Below are 24,397 nucleotides of genomic sequence, written 5' to 3'. Positions count from 1 at the left end.
TCAGGATTTACCAGAAAAGCGCACTTCATTCTGGAGTTCTTTTTTCTATCCGAACTGTAACTAAACTCAAACGTCAAAACCTCTTCCTGCACTTAACCCCTCTAGAAGGCCTATAAACATACCTTTTATCTGTTAAATGTAGGGGCCTATGTCTATCCTATTTAACTATAATGAACACACACTTTATTTATGTTGTTTTCTTTGTGGATAACAATGAGCAAAACTGCTATAAATGCATAAAGATGGTATTTAACGAATTATATATATATATTGTGTGAGCAATTACCTACAAAATATAATCTTTATGATCACTTTTATTAGGATGTCAAAACAATTGTACGCTTAGGCTACTGTAGCTATGGTTCTCAGTCAGAGTCGCATCCGCAGCTCAGCGGCTATTCGCCAACAAATAAACTTCCTCAAACTTCACCAAAGCCGTTTCATACACTTCCTCTCCTCTCCGCAAATGAACCGACTTCCTTCATAACGCAACCCCGCCCGCCCGACTGACAACACAAGACAACGAAGATCCGTCCGACCAATTCTGCCACCGAGAAGGAGAGGAGGAAGGACTATGTTAGGTGAGTTTTTGACCCAAGACTCCTAACACTTTATACCGCATCCGAAATCAACAGGCTGGGACTGCTAGAACTTTTAAACTGTGTAGCGTAGCCTAATGCTGCGAGTTATTCTACAACAAACTTTGTCTGGCTTCCCATAATCTCTACAGGGTTTGACTCCGAGATGTCCAGCTTTCTGTCTGGAGCCTCTCCGTTGTCATTTAAAATCAAATCAAATGTATTTGTCACATACATGGTTAGCAGATGTTAATGCAAGTGTAGCGAAATGCTTGTGCTTCTAGTTCCGACCATGCAGTAATATCTAACAAGTAATCTAACCTAACAATTTCACAACAACTACCTTATACACACAAGTGTAAAGGAATGAATACGAATATGTACATACAAATATATAAATGAGTGATGGCCCGAACTGCATAGGCAAGATGCAATAGATGTTATAGAGTACAGTATATACATGAGTAATGTAGGGTATGTAAACATTATATATATAAAGTGGCTAGTGATAAATCAATTTTTCCATTAATAAAGTGGCTAGAGATTTGAGTCAGTATGTTGGCAGCAGCCACTCAATGTTAGTGGTGGCTGTTTAACAGTCTGATGGCCTTGAGATAGAAGTTGTTTTTCAGTCTCTCTGTCCCCGCTTTGATGCACCTGTACTGACCTTGCCTTCTCGGGTGGTTGTTGTCCTTGATTATCTTTTTGGCCTTCCTGTGACATCGGGTGGTGTAGGTGTCCTGGAGGGCAGGTAGTTTGCACCCGGTGATGCGTTGTGCAGACCTCACTACCCTCTGTAGAGCCTTACGGTTATGGGCGGAGCAGCTGCCGTACCAGGCGGTGATACAGCCCGACAGGATGCTCTCGATTGTGCATCTGTAAAAGTGTGTGAGTCTTTTTGGTGACAAGCCAAATTTCTTCAGCCTCCTGAGGTTGAAGAGGCGCTGCTGTGCCTTCTTCACCACGCTGTCTGTGTGGGTGGACCATTTCAGTTTGTCCGTGATGTGTATGCCGAGGAACTTAAAACTCTCCATCCTCTCCACTACTGTCCCGTCAATGTAGATAGGGGGGTGCTCCCTCTGCTGTTTCCTGAAGTCCACGATCATCTCCTTTGTTTTGTTGACATTGAGTGTGAGGTTATTTTCCTGACACCACACTCCGAGGGCCCTCACCTCCTCCCTGTAGGCCGTCTCGTCGTTGTTGGTAATCAAGCCTACCACTGTAGTGTCGTCTGCAAACTTGATGATTGAGTTGGAGGCGTGTGTGGCCACGCAGTCGTGGGTGAACAGGGAGTACAGGAGAGGGCTTGTGGGGAACCCAGTGTTGAGGATCAGCGGGGTGGAGATGTTGTTACCTACCCTCACCACCTGGGGGCGGCCCGTCAGGAAGTCCAGGACCTAGTTGCACAGGGCGGGTCGAGACCCAGGGTCTCGAGCTTAATGATGAGTTTGGAGGGTATGTTATTATTTGTCTATGCCATGGGATTATAGGTTATTGTGTTTTACTCATAAGTACTTCATCGAGGGGCCAACTACTCCCTAAGAATGTTGACATGTCTTCCACATTCAGTTGTTTAGGGGTGTTTGTGTGTGTGTGTGTGTGTGTGTGTGTGTGTGTGTGTGTGTGTGTGTGTGTGTGTGTGTGTGTGTGTGTGTGTGTGTGTGTGTGTGTGTGTGTGTGAGAGTGCATGTGTGTGTGTGCGTGAGAGTGCATGTGTGTGTGGTTTTCAATCATCTGTATCATCTCCTATCACCAGAAACAGATGTGAAATCATTCATAGAATAGTTCCTCAGACAATCACACAGTTTGATGGTTTCATGTTATGTAGAAATAGAATTGAGAGTGAAATGCCTGACTTTCCACCAAAATGTCCATAAATCATTTTCCTTGCACCACCCACCCTCCAATATATATTCTCTCTGTATACTCCAATAATACAGGGAGATATACAGGAGGACATACCTGCTATTTCAGTATGGTGGTGGTGGTATTTTCATACTTTACTAGTGTTTTCTCTACTCGGACAGTTAGGTGTGGTTCGATACCTGAAACCTTTTGTGGGGAAGGAAGGAGTGAGGGAATGAGGGGGGTAAGGAGGGAGGAAAAGAGGAAAGGAGGAAAGGAAGAAGGGAATATTGAGTTCTGTGTTTGGACAGCTGGTTGTCTGACAGCTCAGTCCTCAATGATTTTAACAGCCACCAAGAGGTGTTCATAAACACATTATAACACACTTATAACATATACACACCAACTAGTTGATGTCTGCCTGGGCCATATACAAGATAAAGTACATACTTAAATGATATATAACCTTTGTATATACAGTTGAAGTCGGAAGTTTACATGCACTTAGGTTGGAGTCATTAAAACTAGTTTTTCAACCACTTCACACATTTCTTGTTAACAAACTATAGTTTTGGCAAGTCGCTTAGGACATCTACTTTGTGCATGACACAAGTCATTTTTCCAACAATTGTTTACAGACGGATTATTTCACTTATAATTCGCTGTATCACAATTCCAGTGGGTCAGAAGTTTACATACACTAAGTTGACTGTGCCTTTAAACAGCTTGGAAAATTCCAGAAAATGATGTCATGGCTTTAGAAGCTTCTGATAGGCTAATTGACATAATTTGAGTCAATTGAAGATGTACCTGTGGATGTATTTCAAGGCCTAACTTCGAACTCAGTGCCTCTTTACTTGACATCATGGGAAAATCAAAAGAAATCAGCCAAGACCTCAGAAAAAAAATGTGGACCTCCACAAGTCGGGTACATCCTTGGGAGCAATTTCAATTCACCTGGAGGTACCACGTTCATCTGTACAAACAATAGTATGCAAGTATAAACACCATGGGACCACACAGCCATCATACCGCTCAGGAAAGAGACATGTTGTCTCCTAGAGATGAACGTACTTTGGTGCGAAAGTGCAACTCAATCCCAGAACAACAGCAAAGGACCTTGTGAAGATGCTGGAGGAAACAGGTACAAAAGTATCTATATCCACAGTAAAACGAGTCCTATATCGACATAACCTGAAAGGGCGCTCGGCAAGGAAGAAGCCACTGCTCCAATACCTCCATAAAAAAGCCAGACCACAGTTTGCAACTGCACACGGGGACAAAGATCGTACTTTTTGGAGACATTTTCTCTGGTCTGATGAAACAAAAATAGAACTGTTTGGCCATAATGACCACCGTTATGTTTGGAGGAAAAAGGGGGAGGCTTGAAAGCCGAAGAACACCATCCCAAACGTGATGCACGGGGGTGGCAGCATCATGTTGTGGGGGTGCTTTGCTGCAGGAGGGACTGGTGCACTTCACAAAATAGATGGCATCATGAGGATGGAAAATTATGTGGATATATTGAAGCAACATTTCAAGACTTCAGTCAGGAAGTTAAGGCTTGGTCGCAAATGGGTCTTCCAAATGGACAATGACCCCAAGCATACTTCCAAAGTTGTGGCAAAATGGCTTAAGGACAACCAAGTCAAGGTATTGGAGTGGCCATCACAAAGCCCTGACCTCAATCCTATAGATAATTTGTGGGCAGAACTGAAAAAGCGTGTGCGAGCAAGGAGGCCTACAAACCTGACTCAGTTACACCAGCTCTGTCAGGAGGAATGAGCCAATATTCACCCAACTTATTTTTGGAAGCTTGTGGAAGGCTACCTGAAACATTTGACCCAAGTTAAACAATGTAAAGGCAATGCTACCAAATACTAATTGAGTGTATGTAACCTTCTGATCCACTGGGAATGTGATGAAAGAAATAAAAGCTGAAATAAATCATTCTCTCTACTATTATTCTGACATTTCACATTCTTAAAATATAGTGGTGATCCTAACTGACCTAAGACAGGGAATTTTTACTAGGATTAAATGTCAGGAATTGTTCAACTGAGTTTAAATATATTTGGCTAAGGTGTATGTAAACTTCTGACTTCAACTGTTGATTGTTGTTTTTCGAATACCGGATTGCCCCTTTAACCGCTAGTCACTTTGGATGAGTAAATGGTTGCTAAATGACCATATTGCTGTCGTGATAACCCACAGCTCATAGAGTAGACTCTGACAACCGACCCAACTAGGCCTGTCCCTCAGGACATCTAGCCCTTCCTGTTTCACTTTCTCACACCACTAGTTCACTCTCCTGGGGCCTTGCTTGTAAATGCAAGGCCCCAGTTTCACACACACACACACACACGCACGCACTCGCACACACACACACAATTATACACCAAACTGAGTACACACCAAAGTGGTAGTGCCTGGACTCGTGTTCTTTAAAAGTGAGCATTAACAGGCATACCACCATCACGCTGTCTCTACCTTATTCCCTTTATATTGCACTATTTTTGACCAGGACCCATAGGCACTATATTAGGGTGCCATTTGGGATGCATCCTTTGTCACTGCTTGTTATATGTTGCTGCTGTGAATACAAGCCTTTCAGTTCAGCCCTTAAAAGAACAATCTGTAACTTTAATATCCAGTCTAAAGTGCTGTGTGTCTCTCTCTCTGAATGTTCATTCTCCTCTGTTTCTCTCTTCTTTCCACTCTGCGTCCTCTCTATCTCTCGGTCTCTCCTTCCTTCCCTCTCTCACTCTGACTGTAGCGTAGTGCTGCTGGAGACTGTTAAAGTGTGTAACATGCTGACTAGATCAGGTACGAGCGTGGGTCCTTGTGCGCCATTGCGTGCATGTTGATTTTGTCCATCCACACCAGACGTGATCAAGACACGCAGGTTGAAATATCAAAATGAACTCTGAACCAACTACACTATAAATACAAAAGTATGTGGACACCCCTTCAAATTAGTGGATTCGGCTATTTCAGCCCCACCCGTTACTGACAGTTGTATAATATCGAGCACACAAATCGTGTGTTCTCTACTCCGACAATTAATCCACAGACAAAAGGGGTAACATAGTTTGTTTCTAGTAATCTCTCCTCCTTCAGTCTTGTTCTTCTTATTATTCTTGTTCTTCTTCTGTGGACTTTACATGGCGGTTGGCAACCAACTTTAAGATGCATTACCAGCACCAACTGGTTTGGAGTGTGGACCTCAGATTTGCTTTCAATCACCCACGTGGGTATATGCTCCTAAAAACCAGTGAGGAGATGGGAAAGCCAGGACTTGCAGTTTGGATGAAATTATTGAATAATATCAGGAATCATGGTAAGACCCAAATGCAGACTTTGTGAAGTAACAAAGTTTATTGTAACAACAGGGGCAGGCAAACGACAGGTCAAGGCAGGCAGGGGTTGATAATCTAGAGGTGGAGCAAAGGTACAGGACGGCAGGCAGGCTCAGGGTCAGGCAAGAGTCAAAAACCAGGAGGATGAGAAAAAGAGAGACTAGGGAAAACAGGAGCTGAGACAAAACGCTGGTAGGCTTGAACAAACAAGATGAACTGGAAAACAGACAGACAGAAAACACAGGTATAAATACCCAGGGGATAATGGGGAAGGGGGTGGAGACAAGCACAAGGACAGGTGAAACAGATCAGGGCATGACAGAATAACATTTATTTTGCATCGCTCACGCACCCATCACAGGCAGTGTGGTCAGCATGCTGACTAGACCAGGTAGTAACGTGCATCCACATGCATCATCGTGTGCGTGTTGATTTTGTCCATCCACACCAGACGCGATCAGGAAACACAGGTTGAAATATCAAAACAAACTCTGGACAACCTAAACTGAGCATGAAAATAAACGTCCTCTCACTGTCAACTGCGTTCATTTTCAGCAAACTTAACATGTGTAAATATTTGTATGAACATAAGATTCAACATTTGAGACATAAACTGAACAAGTTCCACAGACATGTGACTAACAGAAATGGAATAATGTGTCCCTGAACAAAGGGGGGGGGGGTCAAAATCAAAGTAACAGTCAGTATCTGGTGTGGCCACCAGCTGCATTAAGTATTGCAGTGCATCTCCTCCTCATGGACTGCACCAGATTTGCCAGTTCTTGCTGTGAGATGTTACCCCACTCTTCCACCAAGGCACCTGCAAGTTCCCGGACATTTCTGGGGGGAATGGCCCTGGCCCTCACCCTCCGATCCAACAGGTCCCAGACGAGCTTAAAGGGATTGAGATCCAGGTTCTTTGCTGGCCATGGCAGAACACTGACATTCCTGTCTTACAGGAAATCACGCACAGAACGAGCAGTATGGCTGGTGGCATTATCATGCTGGAGGGTCATGTCAGGATGAGCCTGCAGGAAGTGTAAAACATGAGGGAGGAGGATGTCTTCCCTGTAAAGCACAGCGTTGAGATTGCCTGCAATGACAACAATTTCAGTCCGATGATGCTGTGACACACCGCCCCAGACCATGACGGACCCTCCACCTCCAAATCGATCCCGCTCCAGAGTACAGGCCTCGGTGTAATGCTCATTCCTTCGACGATAAACGCGAACCTGACCATCACCCCTGGTGAGACAAAACCGCCCCAGACCATGACGGACCCTCCACCTCCAAATCGATCCCGCTCCAGAGTACAGGCCTCGGTGTAATGCTCATTCCTTCGACGATAAACGCGAACCTGACCATCACCCCTGGTGAGACAAAACCGCAACTCGTCAGTACACTTTTTGCCAGTCCTGTCTGGTCCAGCGACGGTGGGTCTGTGCCCATCGGCGACGTTGTTGCCGGTGATGTCTGGTGAGGACCTTCCTTATAACAGGACTACAAGCCCTTAGTCCAGCCTCTCTCAGCCTATTGCGAGCAGTCTGAGCACTGATGGAGGGATTGTGTGTTCCTGGTGTAACTCGGGCAGTTTGTTGCCCTCCTGTACCTGTCCCGCAGGTGTGATGTTCGGTTGTACCGATCCTGTGTAGGTGTTGTTACACATGGTCTGCCACTGCAAGGACGTTCAGCTGTCCGTCCTGTCTCCCTGTAACGCTGTCTTAGGTGTCTCACAGTACGGACATTGCAATTTATTGCCCTGGCCACATCTGCAGTCCTCATGCCTCCTTGCAGCATGCCTAAGGTACGTTCATGCAGATGAGCAGGGACCCTGGTCATCTTTCTTTTGGTGTTTTTCAGAGTCAGTAAAAGGCCTCTTTAGTGTCCTAAGTTTTCATAACTGTGACCTTAATTGCCTACCGTCTGTAAGCTGTTAGTGTCTTAACAACCGTTCCACAGGTGCATGTTCATTAATTGTTCATGGTTCATTGAACAAGCATGGGAAACAGTGTTTAAACCCTTTCCAATGAAGATCTGTGAAGTTATTTGGATTGTTACAAATTATCTTTGAAAGACAGGGTCCTGAAAAAGGGACGTTTCTTTTTTTGCTGAGTTTATATTAATTTGGGGACAGTTCAAAACGCATGAAACATTCATGGCCATTTAGCTAGCTTGCTGTTGCTAGCTAATTTGTCCTGGGATATAAACATTGCTTTGTTATTTTACCTGAAATGCACAAGGTCTTCTACTCCGGCAATTAATCCACAGATTCTAGTCTCCTCCTTCAGTCTTCTTTTTTTATCTTCTTCTTCTTCTCCTTCTTTGGACTTTATATGGCGGTTGGCAACCAACTTTAAGGTGCATTACCACCACCAACTGGACTGGAGTCTGGACCTCAGTTCAGCTTTCAATCACCCATGTGGTTATATGCTCCTAAAAACTAATGAGGAGATTGGAGAGGCGGGACTTGCAGCACCTCAAGCATCAAAAATAGAACCAAGTTCTATTTTAGCGCCTGGCTATGCAGACGCACATTGACGCGCGCGAACAGTTTGGATGAAATGATTGAATAATATGTATGTGTACATTTATTTTGTAACGCTCGCGCACCCAACGCGGGCAGTGTGGTCAGCATGTAAGGGAAGAAGTGGAGTGGTAAAGTAATGTCCTGTCTTACTTCTCCTTTCATCTCCCTCTTTCGATGAAGTTGTAATCTGCGGTGAGGAGGGTGTGTGAGCTTCTGAGTGAGCTTCTTTAACATGGCACCCTATTCCTTATATGGGTCATTCTACAGAAGTAGTGCACATTGGGGGCAGATTTTTTTTCTAATTTATATCCTATTTTTCCCAAACTTTCAGGTCACATGTCTTCCAACATATGTCAGGTAGACATATATATTACTCACACACTGTATTTGAAATATTTCCATACCACCCCACCAAATTTGTCACTAGCGAAATGTGAAAAAGTTGTAATAAAGGGAGAACCGCACAGTAGTGATCATTTTGATTAATATTACAGATTCATTGTACAAATGGTATTTGAATACTAAATTAACAAAATAGTAAAAACATAATTTTTAACCTGATTTTCAAAACCTTTACATTTCATTTTGAGAATTGTAATCTCTATTGTTTTCTGTAAAATGTTCAATGTTGATTGTAAGAATCTGAAATTTCTTGATTGATTGACATCTAATTAATTATATTGTTAGACGTAATGGTTGGAACCGGTTCAAGAAAACAGAACCAAAAACAGACAAGGAACAGACACAGAACAGGGAGCGAAAATGATTATTTTAAAAGCTTGTTAACTGGATAATATCATTATTTTACATTCCAGAAATGTTTTTCTAGTCCTACAAAAAACGTGATTGGACTCTAGAGCAGTTGAAACGTGTTCTCTGGAGTGATGAATCACGCTTCACCACATGGCAGTCCGACCTTGTTTTGGCGGATGCCAGGACAACGCTACCTGTCCGAATGCAGAGTGCCAACTGTGAAGTTTGGTGGAGGAGGAATAATGGTTTGTGACTGTTTTTCATGGTTCGGGATAGGCCCCTTAGTTCCAGTGAAGGGAAATCTTATTGCTACAGCATACAATGACATTCTAGATGATTCTGTGCTTCCATCTTTGTGGCAACAGTTTGGGGAAGGCCCTTTCCTGTTTCAGCTTGACAATGCCCCGTGCACAAAGCGAGGTTGATACAGAAATGGTTTGTCGAGATCGGTGTGGAAGAACTTGACTGGCCTGCACAGAGCCCTGACCTCAACCTTATCGAACACCTTTGGGATGAATTGGAACGCCGACTGCAAGCCATGCCTAATTGCCCAATGTCAGTGCCCGAGCTCACTAATGCTCGCAGCAAGTCCCCACAGCAATGTTCCAACATCTAGTGGAATGCCTTCCCAGAAGAGTGGAGGCTGTTATAGCAGCAAAAGGGGGACCAACTCCATACTAATTAGAGGTCGACCGATTATGATTTTTCAACACCGATACCGATTATTGGAGGACCAAAAAAGCCGATAGCGATTAATCTGCCGATTATTTTTATTTTATAATGACAATTAAAACAATACTGAATGAACACTTATTTTAACTTAATATAATACATCAATAAAATCAATTTAGCCTCAAATAAATAATGAAACACGTTCAATTTGCTTTAAATAATGCAAAACAAAGTGTTGGAGAAGAAAGTAAAAGTGCAATATGTGCCATGTAATAAAGCTAATGTTTAAGGGCCTTGCTCAGAACATGGGAACATATGAAAGCTAGTGGTTCCTTTTAACATGAGTCTTCAATATTCCCAGGTAAGAAGTTTTAGGTTGTAGTTATTATATTATTATAGGAATTATAGGACTATTTCTCTCTATACGATTTGTATTTCAAAAACCTTTGACTATTGGATGTTCTTATAGGCACTTTAGTATTGCCAGTGTAACAGTATAGCTTCCGTCCCTCTCCTCGCTCCTACCTGGGCTCAAACCAGGAACACATCGACAACAGCCACCCTCGAAGCAGCGTTACCCATGCAGAGGAAGGGAAAAAACTACTCCAAGTCTCAGAGCGAGTGACGTTTGAAACGCTATTAGCGTGCACCCGGCTAACTAGCTAGCCATTTCACATCGGTTACACCAGCCTAATCTTGGGAGTTGATAGGCTTGAAGGGGTGGGTATAATTTGTGGAACGTTCCAACAGGAATCTGTTCCAAAAACCGTAAAGTAAAAGGTTGCCAACCAACAACGCATACAAAGTAGCAACGCATACAAACCTAGCTAACTAGCTGCCGAATAGGCATCAACTCATCACGTAGCTTATTCTTAATGTTTGTCCATAGGCAAACAGACATGTGGGGACAGACATTTTTTGGAATAAACGTGATGAGTGAAAAACGCTATGAAATAGACCACTCCCTACCCGGTATCTTATTCTGCCGCTATACAACTTTGTATGCGTTGTTTTTTGGAAACCTTGTTATTTACGAAGTTTTTGGAATAGATTCCTGTTGGAACGTTCCACAAATTATACCCACCCAGGTTGAAGTCATAAACAGCGCAATGCTTGAAGCACAGCGAAGGGCTGTTTGAATGAATGCTTACGAGCCTGCTGCTGCCTACCACCGCTCAGTCAGACTACTCTATCAAATCATAGACTTAATTATAATATAATAAACACACAGAAATATGAGCCTTGGGTCATTAATATGGTCGAATCTTGTCATGTTGGATGTATACTAATGTCTCTGTAATGAGATTTGTGTATTTGTGTGTCTTCCCTGTGGCTCAGTTGGTAGAGCATGGTGTTTGCACCGCCAGGGTTGTGGGTTCGTTTCCCACAGGGGGCCAGTATAGGGGGGGAAGAAAAATGTTTTTATGAAATGTATGCATTCACTACTGTAAGTTGCTCTGGATAAGAGCGTATGTAAAATGTAAATGAATCTGGAACCTATCATCTCGAAAACAAACGTTTTTTTCTTTCAGTGACATACGGAACCGTTCCGTATTTTATCTAACGGGTGACTAAGTCTAAATATTCCTGCTAGGCATTGATGTTTATGGTTAAGTACATTGGTGCAACGACAGTACTTTTTTCGCAAATGTGCTTGTTAAATCAACACCCGTTTGTCGAAGTAGGCTGTGATTCAATGAAAATTAACAGGTACCGCATTGATCATATGCAACGCAGGACACGTTAGATAAACTAGTAATATCATCAACCATGTGTAGTTAACTAGTGATTATGTTAAGATTGATTGTTTTTTATAAGTCTAATGCTAGCTAGCAACTTACCTTTGCTTCTTGCTACCCTCGCGTTACAGGTAGTCAGCCTGTTAATCCTTGTGGAGTGCAATGTAAGGCAGGTGGTTAGAGCGTTGGACTGGTAACCGAAGGTTGCAAAAACTAATCCCCCCTGAACAAGGCAGTTAACCCCCGTTTCTAGGCCATCATTGTAAATAAGAATGTGTTCTTAATCTGACTTGCCTAGTTAAATAAAGGTGTAAAAAAAAAAATTGAAATACAAAAAAAATACAAAAATAAATAAATAAATAAAAAATTCGGCAAATCGGTGGCCAAAAATACCGATTACCGATTGTTATGAAAACTTCAAATCGGCCCTAATTAATCGGCCATTCCGATTAATCGGTCGACCTCTAATACTAATGCCCATGATGTTGAAATGAGTTGTTGGATGAGCAGGTGTCTACATACTTTTGGTCATGTAGTGTATATTTTTGTCACAAAACCGTACTTTAGATCAGTGGTTCTCAATCTGTGGGGTCGGGAGGGACTTTAAACTTACTCTTGACAGTTGTAATAGTAGAGCACAAGGTGTAATTTGAAATTAGTGCTTGTCATGTTAGCCGTTGCATACCTTAGACAGCTATTTATAACTTGTCAGAAATGTCCAGATCACCTAGCCCATGTTAGTTAATCAAACTTTTATTGTCACATGCGGCGAATACAACAGGTGAAATGCTTACTTACAAGCCCTTAACCAATAAAGCAGTTTTAAGAAAAAAAGTGTTAAGTAACAAATAGGTAAGTAGAAACAATTGAATAAAAGTAACAAATAATTAAATAGCAGCAGTAAAATAATAATAGCGAGGCTATATACAGAGGGTACCGGTACAGAGTCAATGTGCGGGGGCACCGGTTAATCGAGGTAATTGAGGTAATATGTACATGTAGTTAGAGTTAAAGTGACTATGCATTGATAATAAACTGAAAGTAGCAGCAGCGTAAAAGATGGGGTGGCAATGCAAATAGTCTGGGTAGCCCTTTGATTAGCTGTTCAGGAGTCAGGGTAGAAGCTGTTTAGAAGTCTCTTGGACCTAGACTTGGAGCTCCGGTACCGCTTTCCATGCAGCAGCAGAGAGAACAGTCTATGACTAGGGTGGCTGGAGTTTTGGACAATTTTTAGGGCCTTCCTCGGACACCGCCTGGTATAGAGGTCCTGGATGGCAGGAAGCTTGGCCGCAGTGATGTACTGGGCTGTACGCACTACCCTCTGTAGTGCCTTGCGGTCAGAGGCCGAGCAGTTGCCATACCAGGCGGTGATGCAACCAGTCAGGATGCTCTCGATGGTGCAGCTGTAGAACTTTTTGAGGATCTGAGGACCCATGCCAAATATTTTCAGTCTCCTGAGGGGGTATAGGCTTTGCTGTGCCCCCTTCACGACTGTGTTAGTGTGTTTGGCCCATGATAGTTTGTTGTTGATGTGGACACCAAGGAACTTGAAGCTCACAACCTGCTCCACTACAGCCACGTCGATGAGAATGTGGCTGTCCTCTTTTTCCTGTAGTCCACAATCATCTCCTTGGTCTTGTTCACGTTGACGGAGAGGTTATTGTCCTGGCACCACATGGCCAGGTCTCTGACCTCCTCCCTAAAGGCTGTCTCATTGTTGTCGGTGATCAGGCCTACCACTGTTGTGTCATCTGCAAACTTAATGATGGTTTTGGAGTCATGCCAGGAGGGGACTGAGCACGCAACCCTGAGGGATCAACGTGGCGGATGTGTTGTTACCTACCTTTACCACCTGGGGGCGACCCGTCAGGAAGTCCAGGATCCAGTTGCAGAGGGAGGTGTTAAGTCCCAGGGTCCTATAGTGTTGAACGCTGCGCTGTAGTTAATGAATAGCATTCTCACATAGGTGTTCCTTTTGTCCAGGTGGGAAAGGGCAGTGTGGAGTCTGTGGATCTATTGGGGCGATATGCAAATTGAAGCGGGTCTAGGGTTTCTGGGATAATGGTGTTGATATGAGTGATGACCAGCAGGATGTTCTACAATGCTGGATGTCACGCCCTGATCTGAGAGAGACGGTTTATTTCTCTATTTTGTTAAGTCAGGGTGTGGGGTGGGCATTCTATGGTTTATATTTCTATGTTTTGGCCAGGTATGGTTTCCAATCAGAGGCAGCTGCCTATCGTTGTCTCTGATTGGGAACCATACTTAGGCAGCCCTTTCCCTCCTTGAGTTTTGTACTGCTTTGTAAAGCCTGCAAGACGTGACGGTCGGTTTCCATTGTTTGTTATTTTGTTTAAGTGTTCAGAGTTAAAATAAATATCAAGATGAACACATACCACGCTGCACCTTGGTCTACTCCTTTAGACAACCGTTACACTGGATATATTCTACAGTCTTTAAATATGTGTGTTTCGGTGGGACAGCATTTTTTAGAGAAAGATGTTTGAAAATAAACAAATCTACTGATTAGATCATTATCTTTCAATGTAATAATAGAAGAACTCAACATCTTCCATTTAAATAATAGTGTTAAACATTTTTAACATGAAGTTTAGGAGTCTGGGTTTTTATTTTTATTTGGTGTGGGGGGGGACCTTTTTCAATGTAATAATAGAAGAACTCAACATGTTCTATTGAAATAATACTGTTAAAAAACATTTAACATGAAGGTTTGGGACAGCCACCTCTCAATAGAATAGGTGTTTTAACAATGACTTTGACCTATATTAATTTAACAATATGTTTGTTATTGCCTTTTATTGAATTAGAAGATATCATGATGTAAATAGATTTTCTACATTTGGGGTGGAACTGTAATTTGCACCACTTCTGTAGAATCACCCATATACAGTGGCTTGCGAAAGTATTCACCCCCTTGGCATATTTCCTATTTTGTTGCCTTAGAACCTAGAATTTAAAATAGATTTTTTTGGAGGGTTTGTATCATTAGATTTACACAACATTCCTACCACTTTGAAGATGCAAAATATATTTTTTTGTGAAACAAACAAGAAATAATTAAAAAAAAGAAAACTTGGGCGTGCATAACTATTCACCCCCCCAAATTCAATACTTTGTAGAGCCACCTTTTGCAGCAATTACACCTGCAAGTCTCTTGGGGTATGTCTCTATAAGCTTGGCACATCTAGCCACTGGGATTTTTGCCCATTCTTCAAGGAAAAACTGCTCCTTCAAGTTGTACAGCAATTTTAAGTCACCACAGATTCTCAATTGGATTGAGGTCTGTGCTTTGACTAGGCCATTCCAAGACATTTAAATGTTTCCCCTTAAACCACTCGAGTGTTGCTTTAGCAATATGCTTAGGGTCATTGTCCTGCTGGAAGGTGAACCTCCGTCCCAGTCTCAAATCTCTGGAAGACTGAAACAGGTTTCCCTCAAGAAACCCTGTATTTAGCGCCATCCATCATTCCTTAAATTCTGACCAGTTTCCCAGTCCCTGCCAATGAAAAACACCCCCACAGCATGATGCTGCCACCACCATGCTTCACTGTGGGGATGGCGTTCTCGGGGTGATGAGAGGTGTTGGGTTTGCACCAGACATAACGTTTTTCTTGATGGCCCAAAAACTAAATTTTAGTCTCATCTGACCAGAGTACCTTCTTCCATATGTTTGGGAAGTCTCCCACATGCCTTTTGGCGAACACAAAAGTGTTTGCTTATTTTTTTCTGGACACTCTTCCATAAAGCCCAGCTCTGTGGAGTGTACGGCTTAAAGTGGTCCTATGGACAGATACTCCAATCTTAGTTGTGGAGCTTTGCAGCTCCTTCAGGGTTATCTTTGGTCTCTTTGATGTCTCTCTGATTAATGCCCTCCTTGCCTGGTCCGTGAGTTTTGGTGGGCGGCCCTCTCTTGGCAGGTTTGTTGTGGTGCCATATTCTTTCCATTTTTGAATAATGGATTTAATGGTGCTCCGTGGGATATTTTTTATAACCCAATCCTGATCTGTACTTCTCCACAACTTTGTCCCTGACCTGTTCGGAGAGCTCCTTTGTCTTCATAGTGCCGCTTGCTTGGTGGTGCCCCTTGCTTAGTGCTGTTGCAGAGTCTGGGGCCTTTCAGAACAGGTGTATATATACTGAGATCATGTGGCAGATCATGTGACACTTAGATTACACACAGGTGGACTTTATTTAACTAATTATGTGACTTCTGAAGGTAATTGGTTGCACCAGATCTTATTTAGGGACTTCATAGCAAAGGGGTGAATACATATGCATTTTTCGTTTATTTATTTTTTTCGCATTTTTTTTTTAAGGAATTTTTTTCATTTCACTTCACCAATTTGGACTATTTTGTGTATGTCCATTACATGAAATCCAAATAAAAATCCATTTAAATTACAGGTTGTAATGCAACAAAATAGGAAAAACACCAAGGGGGTGAATACTTTTGATGAGTTAGGGCCGCATAGTAAAAAAGCTCACAGGGCTCTGGTCAAAAGTAGTGCACTGTATAGGGAATAGGTGACATTTGGGATGCAACCAATTAGTGGGAAAATTGCAGAACTGACCTTAGATCAGCATTATGGGGAAACGTAACCCTTCTCCACATGATTGGCAGAAGACCAGTGGGCCAGGGTCCCGCCTAGTGGATAGTGATTGACAGGCATGAAACCCCAGCCATAAAGGCTGTTCTGATTGGTCTGCAGGCTACAGTGACCTCAGTGGGTCACACCCCAAGTGGAGGTGGGGCTGACTGCCTGTTTCCCTGGAGTCTGGGTGGAGTCACTGTATCTAAACATCTGGACGAGAGAGAGAGAGAGAGAGAGAGAGAGAGATGAGGGGGTGAGAGAAAAATACAGAGATAGAGAAGGAGAGCGAGAGGGAGATGAGAAGAGAGGTAGATAGAGACAGAAACATACAGACATAACAAGAGAGAGATAGACATGAGTCTGTATCTCATGTAAAGTAAATCATTCTATTTTATACGTTTGCTCTCTATGGTAGGATGTTGCTCAGTATGTGTGTTTGTGTGATCCATAGAGCTGAAGGCCATTGGCTGAACCCAGGATAACATCTCTGTTTTGTTTGGATCCCGTTTCCTTGTGTACTCTTCATTTCCGACTGTCTCTCTCGGTCTGTGTCTGTCTCTCTTTGTGTCTGTTCTCTTTCTCTCTCTCTCTCTGTCTGTCTTGGTCTCTGTCTATTTCTCTCTCTGTCTCACTGTGTCTGTCTCTGTCTCTCTGTCTCAGTCTCTCTCTATCTCTCTGTCTGTTCCTGTCTCTCTTTGTGTCTGTTCTCTTTCTTTATATCTCTGTCTGTCTGTCTCACTGTGTCTGTCTCTCTGTCTCAGTCTCTCTCTATCTCTCTGTCTCTCTGTCTGTTCCTGTCTCTCTTTGTGTCTGTTCTCTTTTTCTCACTATCTGTCTGTCTGTCTGTCTGTCTGTCTGTCTGTCTGTCTGTCTGTCTGTCTGTCTGTCTGTCTGTCTGTCTGTCTGTCTGTCTGTCTGTCTGTCTGTCTGTCTGTCTCTCTGTCTCTCTCTCTCTCTTTCATATTTAAATTCAAATTCAATATGCTTTAGTAGCATGACTGACAATGTCAATGTCTCCAAAGCGAAGTGATACACATAACAATTATGAAAACAACAGCTACAACAATAAGAATAGTAGCAATAATACTAAATTACATGACTCTATCTCTGTCTGTTTCTCTGTATGTCTCTTTCTCTCTTGTCTCCCTTGGTGTCTGTTTCCGCTTTGTCCTGGACTAAAAAACATGCTCAATAAAGAATCTCTATTGAAAATGCTTTTTAGTCCAGGACAAGGCTTAATCTGTGTCTGGGAAAACCGTCCCTTCATGTCTGGTTCCTTTACAGTCCTCTAACCCTCAGCTGTTTACTGATACGTAGGTATATAAGTATGATCTGCAACCCCCCACGATACAGTACTTTCACCCATCCAATCTTCCTATGCAAATCTCTCTATGCAAATGAAATCAGCTAGTAGGGGCTAGAGTAGTGTTTCCCAATCCTGGTACTGGGAACCCTAAGAGGTGCACAATGTCGACCAGGATTGGGAAACACTGGGCTAGGGGAACCAAAATAGAATGGGACCTAAGTGTGTGGTATGTCTGTGTGTTCCATCAGGTTGCTGAGGGGTGAGAGGTGAGAGTTGAAGGGTCGGCAGCACAGCAGGCATGCAGAGCATTAAGTGTGTAGTGGTGGGCGACGGTGCTGTAGGGAAGACCTGTCTGCTCATCTCCTACACAACCGGAGCCTTCCCTAAGGAATATATACCCACCGTGTTTGACAATTATAGCAGCCAGGTACTGTGTATGTGTTTGTTTGTGTATGTATGTGTTATTACATGTGTGGGTGGGTATATTTATACCTGCCTACATGTGACTGTTCCATGTGTGTGTGTCTATTTACTTCCCAGTGTTTGTTTTTACTTCCCTGTGTGTGCGTTTATGTCCCTGTGTATGTATCATACACCTGTCTGTTCTTACCCCTGTGTGTGTGTGTGTCTTACCCCTGTGTTTCTGTGTGTGTTCTTACCCCTGTGTGTGTGTGTCTCACCCCTGTGTTTCTGTGTGTGTTCTTACCCCTGTATGTGTGTCTCACCCCTGTGTTTCTGTGTGTGTTCTTACCCCTGTGTGTGTGTGTCTCACCCGTGTTTCTGTGTGTGTTCTTACCCCTGTGTGTGTGTGTCTTACCCCTGTGTTTCTGTGTGTGTTCTTACCCCTGTGTGTGTGTGTCTCACCCCTGTGTTTCTGTGTGTGTTCTTACCCCTGTGTGTGTGTGTCTTACCCCTGTGTTTCTGTGTGTGTTCTTACCCCTGTGTGTGTGTCTTACCCCTGTGTTTCTGTGTGTGTGTTCTTACCCCTGTGTTTCTGTGTGTGTGTTCTTACCCCTGTGTGTGTGTTCTTACCCCTGTGTTTCTGTGCGTGTGTTCTTACCCCTGTGTTTCTGTGTGTGTGTTCTTACCCCTGTGTTTCTGTGTGTGTGTTCTTACCCCTGTGTGTGTGTTCTTACCCCTGTGTTTCTGTGTGTGTTTTCTTACCCCTGTGTTTCTGTGTGTGTGTTCTCACCCCTGTGTGTATGTTCTTACCCCTGTGTTTCTGTGTGTGTGTTCTTACCCCTGTGTGTTTTCTTACCCCTGTGTTTCTGTGTTTCTGTGTGTGTGTTCTTACCCCTGTGTTTCTGTGTGTGTTCTTACCCCTGTGTATGTGTTTACATCCCTGTGTGTGTGTTCTTACCCCTGTGTTTCTGTGTGTGTGTGTTCCTACCCCTGTGTGTGTGTTCTTACCCCTGTGTGTGTGTGTGTCTTACCCCTGTGTGTGTGTTCTTACCCCTGTGTGTGTGTGTGTTCTTACCCCTGTGTATGCGTTTACGTCCCTGTGTGTGTGTGTCTTACCCCTGTGTGTGTTTTAGGTGACAGTAGACGGGCGCTCCATCAGTCTGAACCTGTGGGACACGGCGGGTCAGGAGGAGTACGACCGCCTGAGGACCCTGTCCTACCCTCAGACCAACATCTTCATCATCTGCTTCTCCATCTCCAGCCCCGCTTCCTATGAGAACGTCAAGCACAAGTGGCACCCAGAGGTCAGTGTGTGTGTTTGTCTGTGGGTTTATTACATCTTGTTGTGTGTGTGTGTGTGTGCATGCTTGTGTGTAAATGTCTGTGTGTTTACAGATGTATGTGTGTGCACCCACAGGTGACCCACCACTGCCCCGGTGTGCCTGTCCTCCTGGTAGGCACTAAGAGCGACCTGCGTAACGACGAGGAGACCCAGCGCAAGCTGAAGGAGCAGAGCCAATCTCCTGTCACTCATCACCAGGGGGCGGGACTAGCCCGTCAGATCCAAGCCGCCCGCTACCTGGAGTGTTCCGCCCTCAACCAGGATGGGATCAAAGAGGTGTTCGCTGAGGCCGTCCGAGCCTTCCTCAACCCCCAGCACACCACCAGCAAGAGGTCCTGTAGGCTACTGGGGGGGGCAGTGGGACAGAGGGAGAGAGAGGAGGTGTAAAAAGAGAGAGGAAAGAAGGGTGGCTAGCTAGATGAAGAGACAGAAGGGGGTGGGCAGTTGAAACTGAAAAACTTACTTACTACAACAATGGAAATAATAGGAATGTACATGACTATGGTAGAATAATTCAGTTACATGTAAATATGACAGGAGAACAGTATTCTCTTTTCCCCCAGTGACCGACGAGCCTTACTATTGGGAAGAGGGAGGGGCAACTGCACTCTGCAAATGACGAATTACAGTGGTCTGTTATCATGGACACTTGGGCAGTTCTGATAGGCCAGAGCAGTGTCACTCAACGGCTTTACCAGAGACTGATTGGTCTGTAATGGTGGCGCCTACTTTCTCTTCCCACCCCTTGACCCTCGTCTCTTTTCCTCTTATTCCAGCATTAGAGCTCAGTAGAAACCCAACTAAAGCATATGTAAAGCATATTGAGAAATATCATGATGAGCCATGCCTCTTTCACTTCCCAGAAAAGAGCCTTTAATATTTGTTTGTTTGTAAATCAAAAATGTTTCCTGTGTGTTGACGCTGACTGCCTCTGTTCAGGCCAGAGGTTAGAGGTCACAGATGAAGCTGGGAGGCTGAGAGTTTGTGTCCCAAAAGTTGTGAAACCTTTTTTCCTTTCTTCCACGACCGCTGATCTTCCTTCATATCTTCCCTTATATCATATCCCCTCCTGAGTTGTATACTACGAAACAAGCTGGATCTACTCAGGCTTTTATGACGCTAGCCAGCTTCAGTTACCTTCACATTCCAGATCAGGCTTTTATAAAGCTAGCCAGCTTCCGTTAGCTTCACATTCCAGATCAGGCTTTTATAAAGCTAGCCAGCTTCAGTTAGCTTCACATTCCAGATCAGGCTTTTATAAAGCTAGCCAGCTTCAGTTAGCTTCACATTCCAGATCAGGCTTTTATAAAGCTAGCCTACTTCAGTTAGCTTCACATTCCAGATCAGGCTTTTATAAAGCTAGCCAGCTTCGGTTAGCTTCACATTCCAAATCAGGCTTTTATAAAGCTAGCCTACTTCAGTTAGCTTCACATTCCAGATCAGGCTCGTACTACTATGGTGGATATTGCTCGTCCGCCTGCCGCTAACTCTTGCAGGCTGGTTACTGCGCGTGCATGTCGCACATGACTAGTCGAGTGCCAAACACTTCATTGAGACAATGCTGAAACATCAATCTATGGGGGAATCAGTGCCACATTTTTATTTGTGCCGAAATCGAAATGAAATTAAAAAACTATCTTGCAAATTCAGCAGGCTATGGTGTGAAATAGGCTTTTAGAAGTGCCATCTTTATTTTATTACTTATCGTTAATGCTACTTTTGTTGTGCTTTTGTGTGCTCATCAATCCACGAGCACCTTCTATCTGTAGAACAGCTTGTTGCGTTGCGGCCATAGACATATAATCTATAGTAGGGTTTTGGAACCTCTAACCCTGGCAATTTGACTGTTACACTCATGGTAACCTAACACAGCAGGCGTAAAAGAAACACCTGAAACTAGATCCCCTACATACTGGTCTCGACAAGAAGACAATAAACTGTCCTTTTCTGCACCTTTCAACCAATCCAGTAAATGTGGAGGAGGTGTTAAGATGGGGTGTCGTGCTGTTACTAATGTCTGAAAGCGGAAGTTGCGCCACAGGCTCTCTTTCCATTTCCCCTGAAAACCAGAACATCCAGTTGTTGGGGACTCGACAGAGGCTACATACACTAGCAACAGCTGCCCGTCTTCACTTGAATGGGAACTGCCATCTATGGATTATGTCTATAGTTGGTTGCCTTTCGCACATTTCAAAATACAATTGCACAAAAAACATACAGTTTGGAAAGCAAGTACTATCATTACTAAATGTGTCGTCATAGGTGTTAAAAAAATATATATTTACACACAATACAACATTTTATTAATATAATATTTAACCAATTGTCTTCCTCAAGTGAAGGGGATAATGACACAATCTTTGCGAAAGGGAGGGTATCTGATTTCATTGGTCTTCATGGCTCAGACACTTCATTCAGGATAAATGGAGTTAGCCCTGAGTTAGCCTTCAGGTTAGACACAGCTTGAGTCCAGTCTCTTTACTATAGGAAGTAATCCTTCTACTGAGGTTCACAATGAGACAGGGAGCCATTTCCACTTCCTCCCTCACTTCCTGTCTGCCTGTATACCTTCCAGACCATTCCAGCAGTGGAATCTTTACAGACCACCCTCCCCCCCTTTCATCCGCTCTTCTCCCCTCCTCTTTCCTCCCCCTCCTTTCCCCTGTTCTCCTACCCTCTGCCTCCACTCCCTGTTCCTTTCCTCCTCTTTCCTTCCCCCTCCTTTCCCTTGTTCTCCTACCCTCTGCCTCCACTCCCTGTTCCTTTCCTCCTCTCTCCTCTTTCCCCACCTCTCTTTTCCCTTGTTCTCCTACCCTCTGCCTCCACTCCCTGTTCCTTTCCTCCTCTCTCCTCTTTCCTCCCTCCTCCTTTCCCCTGTTCTCCTACCCTCTGCCTCCACTCCCTGTTTTTTTCCTCCTCTTCCCTCCCCCGTCCTTTCCCCTGTTCTCCTACCCTCTGCCTCCACTCCCTGTTCCTTTCCTCCGCTCTCCTCTTTCCCCACCTCTCCTTTCCCCTGTTCTCCTACCCTCTGCCTCCACTCCCTGTTCCTTTCCTCCTCTCTCCTCTTTCCTCCCCCTCCTTTCCCCTGTTCTCCTACCCTCTGCCTCCACTCCCTGTTCCTTTCCTCCTCTCTCCTCTTTCCCCACCTCTCTTTTCCCTTGTTCTCCTACCCTCTGCCTCCACTCCCTGTTCCTTTCCTCCGCTCTCCTCTTTCCCCACCTCTCATTTCCCCTGTTCTCCTACCCTCTGCCTACACTCCCTGTTCCTTTCCTCCGCTCTCCTCTTTCCCCACCTCTCCTTTCCCCTGTTCTCCTACCCTCTGCCTCCACTCCCTGTTCCTTCCCTCCTCTCTCCTCTTTCCTCCCCCTCCATTCCCCTGTTCTCCTACCCTCTGCCTCCACTCCCTGTTCCTTTCCTCCGCTCTCCTCTTTCCCCACCTCTCCTTTCCCCTGTTCTCCTACCCTCTGCCTCCACTCCCTGTTTCTTTCCTCCTCTCTCCTCTTTCCTCCCCCTCCATTCCCCTGTTCTCCTACCCTCTGCCTCCACTCCCTGTTCCTTTCCTCCTCTCTCCTCTTTCTCCACCTCTCCTTTCCCCTGTTCTCCTACCCTCTGCCTCCACTCCCTGTTCCTTTCCTCCGCTCTCCTCTTTCCCCACCTCTCCTTTCCCGTTCTCATACCCTCTGCCTCCACTCCCTGTTCCTTTCCTCCTCTCTCCTCTTTCCCCACCTCTCCTTTCCCCTGTTCTCCTACCCTCTGCCTCCCCACTCCCTGTTCCTTTCCTCCTCTCTCCTCTTTCCCCACCTCTCCTTTCCCCTGTTCTCCTACCCTCTGCCTCCACTCCCTGTTCCTTTCCTCCGCTCTCCTCTTTCCCCACCTCTCCTTTCCCGTTCTCATACCCTCTGCCTCCACTCCCTGTTCCTTTCCTCCGCTCTCCTCTTTCCCCACCTCTCCTTTCCCCTGTTCTCCTACCCTCTGCCTCCACTCCCTGTTCCTTTCCTCCGCTCTCCTCTTTCCCCACCTCTCCTTTCCCCTGTTCTCCTACCCTCTGCCTCCACTCCCTGTTCCTTTCCTCCTCTCTCCTCTTTCCTCCCCCTCCATTCCCCTGTTCTCCTACCCTCTGCCTCCACTCCCTGTTCCTTTCCTCCGCTCTCCTCTTTCCCCACCTCTCCTTTCCCCTGTTCTCCTACCCTCTGCCTCCACTCCCTGTTCCTTTCCTCCTCTCTCCTCTTTCCTCCCCCTCCATTCCCCTGTTCTCCTACCCTCTGCCTCCACTCCCTGTTCCTTTCCTCCTCTCTCCTCTTTCCCCACCTCTCCTTTCCCCTGTTCTTCTACCCTCGGCCTCCACTCCCTGTTCCTTTCCTCCGCTCTCCTCTTTCCCCACCTCTCCTTTCCCGTTCTCATACCCTCTGCCTCCACTCCCTGTTCCTTTCCTCTTCTCTCCTCTTTCCCCACCTCTCTTATCCCTTGTTCTCCTACCCTCTGCCTCCACTCCCTGTTCCTTTCCTCCTCTCTCCTCTTTCCCCACCTCTCCTTTCCCCTGTTCTCCTACCCTCTGCCTCCACTCCCTGTTCCTTTCCTCCGCTCTCCTCTTTCCCCACCTCTCCTTTCCCATTCTCCTACCCTCTGCCTCCACTCCCTGTTCCTTTCCTCCTCTCTCCTCTTTCCCCACCTCTCCTTTCCCCTGTTCTCCTACCCTCTGCCTCCACTCCCTGTTCCTTTCCTCCTCTCTCCTCTTTCCCCACCTCTCCTTTCCCCTGTTCTCCAAACCCATGCCTCCACTCACCTCTTAACGTTCCTTCCTTCTCCTCCCCTCCCCATTGTATTCCACAAGGGCTGTGCTTGAAAGTCTTTTTTTTTAATGTATAATATTTATCAAACCTGTAATGTAATATGTGTTTAACATGATTTAATATTTTTTTTTAAATATTTTAGTGACCATGCAATGTTAAAAAGTTGTCAAATGCCAGGCATTGTGTAAACTGAGAAAATGTAACTTAATTTGATATAAACTGAGAATAAAATCATGTTACAATCCTGACCGCCATCCTGTCTTTTACAATATTGGAGTCAGAAAGATGTGTTCTAATTCAACTTCTATGGTTGGATTTTTAAGTAATTATTAGTGAGTATGTGTGTCTCTCTACTTTTTACCCCACACCGAACACCCTTCACTGTTTAAGGCCCAACCTGTCCAGTCTTACTTTACCTACTCTAACAACCCTAATCTCTCATGGACAGATGCACATAACATAAACGGCAGT

At 44.6% G+C, this 24,397-nt stretch overlaps 2 protein-coding genes across 3 annotated transcripts in view; one reads left to right on the top strand and one right to left on the bottom strand.

The window, feature by feature from the left end:
- Positions 1-1,338, bottom strand: part of LOC106602826 (stromal interaction molecule 1) — a 105,773-nt gene extending 104,435 nt beyond the window's left edge. The window contains exon 1 of one of the 2 annotated variants that reach the window (XM_014195730.2): positions 1,246-1,338. In XM_014195730.2, coding sequence (XP_014051205.2) covers positions 1,246-1,301 — 56 coding nt within the window. In that variant the 5' untranslated portion in view covers positions 1,302-1,338. The remainder of the gene's footprint in view (positions 1-1,245) is intronic. The other variant, XM_045716807.1, reaches the window with a different exon arrangement.
- On the top strand, positions 431-21,245 carry LOC106602827 (rho-related GTP-binding protein RhoG). The gene is made up of 4 exons (XM_014195732.2): positions 431-581; positions 17,641-17,819; positions 18,928-19,098; positions 19,212-21,245. The coding sequence occupies exons 2-4, from the start codon at positions 17,691-17,693 to the stop codon at positions 19,521-19,523; spliced, it is 612 nt and encodes a 203-aa protein (XP_014051207.2). The 5' UTR covers positions 431-581; positions 17,641-17,690; the 3' UTR covers positions 19,524-21,245.
- The last annotated feature ends 3,152 nt before the right edge of the window (positions 21,246-24,397 follow it).

The sequence above is a fragment of the Salmo salar genome, chromosome ssa04 (genome assembly GCF_905237065.1).
Source record: "Salmo salar chromosome ssa04, Ssal_v3.1, whole genome shotgun sequence".
In the NCBI taxonomy this organism is placed as follows: Eukaryota; Metazoa; Chordata; class Actinopteri; order Salmoniformes; family Salmonidae; genus Salmo; species Salmo salar.
The sequence above is the reverse complement of the archived record's forward strand: the minus strand, read 5'-3'. Positions and strand labels throughout refer to the sequence as shown.

Bases quoted from the DNA above. Each gene is read 5' to 3' on its own strand.
- LOC106602827 (XM_014195732.2), top strand. From the start codon at position 17,691: ATGCAGAGCATTAAGTGTGTAGTGGTGGGCGACGGTGCTGTAGGGAAG. The intron at 17,820-18,927 runs GTACTGTGTATG...TGTGTGTTTTAG, and splicing joins TTGACAATTATAGCAGCCAG to GTGACAGTAGACGGGCGCTC. The intron at 19,099-19,211 runs GTCAGTGTGTGT...GTGCACCCACAG, and splicing joins AGCACAAGTGGCACCCAGAG to GTGACCCACCACTGCCCCGG.